General features: G+C 37.7%; 1 protein-coding gene across 1 annotated transcript; it reads left to right on the top strand.

Moving 5' to 3' along the window:
* The first annotated feature begins 1382 nt into the window (after positions 1-1382).
* Positions 1383-2255, top strand: LOC137945059 (protein transport protein SEC23 D-like). Its single transcript, XM_068790930.1, has 3 exons — positions 1383-1805; positions 1908-2023; positions 2113-2255. The coding sequence occupies exons 1-3, from the start codon at positions 1731-1733 to the stop codon at positions 2216-2218; spliced, it is 297 nt and encodes a 98-aa protein (XP_068647031.1). The 5' UTR covers positions 1383-1730; the 3' UTR covers positions 2219-2255.
* The last annotated feature ends 1537 nt before the right edge of the window (positions 2256-3792 follow it).

Raw genomic sequence — 3792 nt, 5'->3', positions numbered from 1 at the left:
GTTATAAGGATTTTGACAATATTTCTCTGGATTTTACCTTTATCCAAAAAATCTTCAATACGAATTAGCTGTTGGCCAATTGTTTTGAGATTTAAATTGGTAAAATTGTTTTGTCTCCTGATTTGACCCATAGGATTAAGAGTGGAGAGAGAGAGAGAGATGCTCGTGCTTGTCAGCCAACCAGATGATTATTGTCGGAGAGTAGACAGTTAATGACCCTATGTGCTGTCTTTCCAAACCATGAGGTCAACAACCTGTCCTAAGAATGTATCTGTTCTCAAGGTGGTTAAGAAGGTTTCTTGCCTCATCCATCCCAGTGTTGGTCAAAGCACGCCTCTGATTAAGGTCTCAAGGACAAAATGTACCACTGTGATGAAGGGAATTTTGGACCTTAATTTGAGTGTGTTTGGCATATGCATGTAGACCTCTGACCCAGGATCAAGCAAACATCTGGTGAAGTTATCTTTCTGGACATCAATTCGTAATCCACTAAAAAAACTGAGTGAGCTTGCAGATGGATTTCATAGCACTAAATGCAGAGTGAGGGAGGGGATGTGGAGGAAACCATGAGACTGTTCAAGCATTGTGGCCTCTGCTTCATGGTTTGAGGCTGTCTAGAGATTGCTTTTTCATCTTGCTTAGACTTGAAGGAGCCTCTTCAAATGTCACCTAGTGGGCTTAGGCTAGATCCCTCCATTTTGGAAGCTCTCACATATGTTTAAGGAGATCGATGACAAGTTTTTTTTTTAAAAAGTTCTCTTGCTGTTTCTTGGGTATGCACCCTTTGCTCAGCAATTCTCCATGATATTTCTTTCGTTGGGAGTGGCTACAGCAGTCAATCCTATCATGGGTGATTGCATTCCCCTCGTATAGATGGACTGGCGATGATGGGCTCCTTGCAGTCATCTAATGTTTTTAGTAGCCAGCTCATGTATCTATTCTGTACTATCTAAAAATAAAAATGACAGAGAGAAGGAAAAGGAAGTGCTGTGCAGTGATGGGGAAGATGCAGTCATTAGATTTTGTTGGTTCTCTTATAAATGTTTCTTGGGAAGGGGCTTAGAAGCTCTGTTTGTGCACCAAATTGGTGTATTGGTCTTTGTTTCACCCTTATGATGTTATTTGTGGTTGTGATTTGGAGCTTGGATGCAGGTGGTATGAAGCTGAAAGCTGCTTAGCCTTTGCATGCATCCGCTCTTTGCCCTTGATTTCTCATAGTGGAAGACATAAAGGCAGATTATGTTGTTGTTTTTTCTATTGAATTTCTTTAATATTACATAAAAAATTTATGGGAGAGGAAGGGAGGAGGGGAAATTAACAGATTAGTGTCTGGAGTGCCAAAAAATGTAAAAAAGGGCTTGCCGTCTTTGCTGCCTGCCACAATGGTAATGAGGCTCTGTGCTTTCATGGACATTTTGATTGTGTGGTCACTACCTTCTCCATTGATTACATGAAAATTTTGCGTTATCTTTATTCTTAAATAAAACATCTATGAGTAAGCTGATTGGTAGTGAGTGCTAGATTACCCTCAAACTGGTTTGTTTGACTGTTTTATTAATTGAAAGAGGGTGAAGCTTTATTCCGATATTACATGTATGACTCAACACAAGTATATGACTCATAATGGGCAAGGATAAGCTATAGTCCACTACTGTCTATATTTTGACAGTTTCATGGGTAGCTTAATCTAAGTTCATTTTTGAAAATATAATTGATGTTTCAGATACCGGATGCTTAGCCGTTCATATGCCTTTCGATGCATACTAAGATTGAGAACATCCTCTGATTTCCAGCCAGGACGCTCGGTATGGTCTTGGAGATCTTCAAAAACATTTAAGTTTTGCTTCTGATTCATATCTAACTAAGAGCTGCTCTTATGTGGTCTGATTTACTTTTTTCTTCTATAGTATGGTCATTTCTTTGCAGATCCTCAGTATGAGAACGTTCAGCACATTATATGTTGCGACTCTTATGCCACTTATGGTTATGACTTTGATTTTTCTAATTCTGTGGGATTCTCGAGGTATTCAGATCCTGTCTTGATGTCATATACTGAGAAGGATGGGTCTTTATTTTAGAAATATGAAACAATATGTCTTAAATCATGTACAGACAGACAGAGCCTCCTGTGGTACAAATTGCTTTCCAGTATACTGTCATTGTGCCACCTGAGGAATCTTCAGTTTCAGGATCAAGTGCTGAAAACAAGTACGTATAACCAGCTGCCATGTGCTAGGAAGTCCTTGTCTTTTCATTTGTGGTCATTTTGTGTTTTAATCAACTCTAAAATTTATAATTGCTCTTACCTACAGTTAAAGTTGTGTAAACATCAAAGTTTTTTTAACCCAGAATCATATGTATTTTAGGTTTCTTGTACTATGTCATCACAAGGATTTCTCTGGTTTTTCATATTATATTGTAATTAGTATTATAGAAGCAGTGTATGGAGATCAGAAATTGGTCTAATATTAGAGTTTCTTGGGAAGAGGAGTAATAAGCTGTTCTCTATCTCTTTTTTCTTTTTTTGTATAAAAGCGAGATAGTAATTTATTAGTAGAGAGAGGTACAAGATGTTAAAAGCAAACTTAAAAAGCATACAACTGAATAGTTATTAGCTGTTCTCTATCTCTTTTTTCTTTTTTTGTATAAAAGCGAGATAGTAATTTATTAGTAGAGAGAGGTACAAGATGTTAAAAGCAAACTTAAAAAGCATACAACTGAATAGTTATTAGAGGACATTAAAGAAAACAAATACAATAGCACAACCAATCTATTACAATGTTAAGCAATGGGAAGGGAATCTCCCACAATGAGTTGTTGTTCCAAGAAATCAGTTAGATGATTCACATCCCCATAGAGTGGCATCCAACTCTTCCATCAAATGCCTATAAAGGTCGATAATTTTCTCAAAAATCAGAATTAAGCATCAAGGTGAGGACTTCCCTGAACATCCTGCTGGAAACAACAGCCAAATCACCTCAATGATGGCAGGATTAGAAAAAAGATTTGGTAAACACTCTTAAGCCCTATGAGGAGGATCAAAAACTCTACCTCAATGGGTCACACTGCATCCACCAGCTAGGCTAGGATTGCTCTGAGATCAAAATTGTGCTTTTACCACCTGTTCTATGGTGGTGTCTACTCCTTGATTGTCTCCATTCTAGCAGTCAAATGTGAGGCAATCAGCTTTCTGTTTCTCTCTGAATGGATCCAAGGAGAGGAAAAAGGTAAGGAATTTCATTGGACCAAAATTTTATGTAGTTCTAAATCTTAGTTGATTAGTCAATTTGGGAGGTCCACTCCTCAACCTGTAGACCTTACTGTTTTCAAGGCTAAACTTATCGGGACTTATTCTTCCCTCTCTGACCGGACCTAACATCTTATACTGAGATGAAGACTATCTTGGCAACTAATTCAACTCTAGCCCTCATAGAGCAATAAAAACACTGTTATGCTGGAAATTTGCTGCCATTTTCATCATTACTTTGTTTCTCTTATTCATGCAAACTTTTTTTTAGGGGATTGTTTGACTTTCTTCAAGCATCTTCTAGGGGGTTTTGTTGGCAAAGAAATGAGTTTTGCCAGCCTCAAACAGCAGCTGCAGCATTTGATAATTACTCTTTGCTTTGGTCAATGCTCTTGTTAAAGTCACAAAAAAGATCTTGGTCATTGTTATTGTAAAATAATCAGATATGAGAAAGATGAAGTTTTGGAGTGAAGAATAGCCAATTCTGGGAAGTCTCACTTTGCGTCAACATTGATCAACCCCTATATAAAGATGTCATCGAGTTG

This window comes from Aristolochia californica, unplaced genomic scaffold, assembly GCF_029961685.1.
Source record: "Aristolochia californica isolate CCGP_79_NKW_82.1479 unplaced genomic scaffold, dmAriCali1.0.hap1 SCAF_11, whole genome shotgun sequence".
Lineage (NCBI taxonomy): Eukaryota > Viridiplantae > Streptophyta > Magnoliopsida > Piperales > Aristolochiaceae > Aristolochia > Aristolochia californica.
Note: the sequence above shows the minus strand (reverse complement) of the source record. Positions and strands in the feature narration are given on the sequence as shown.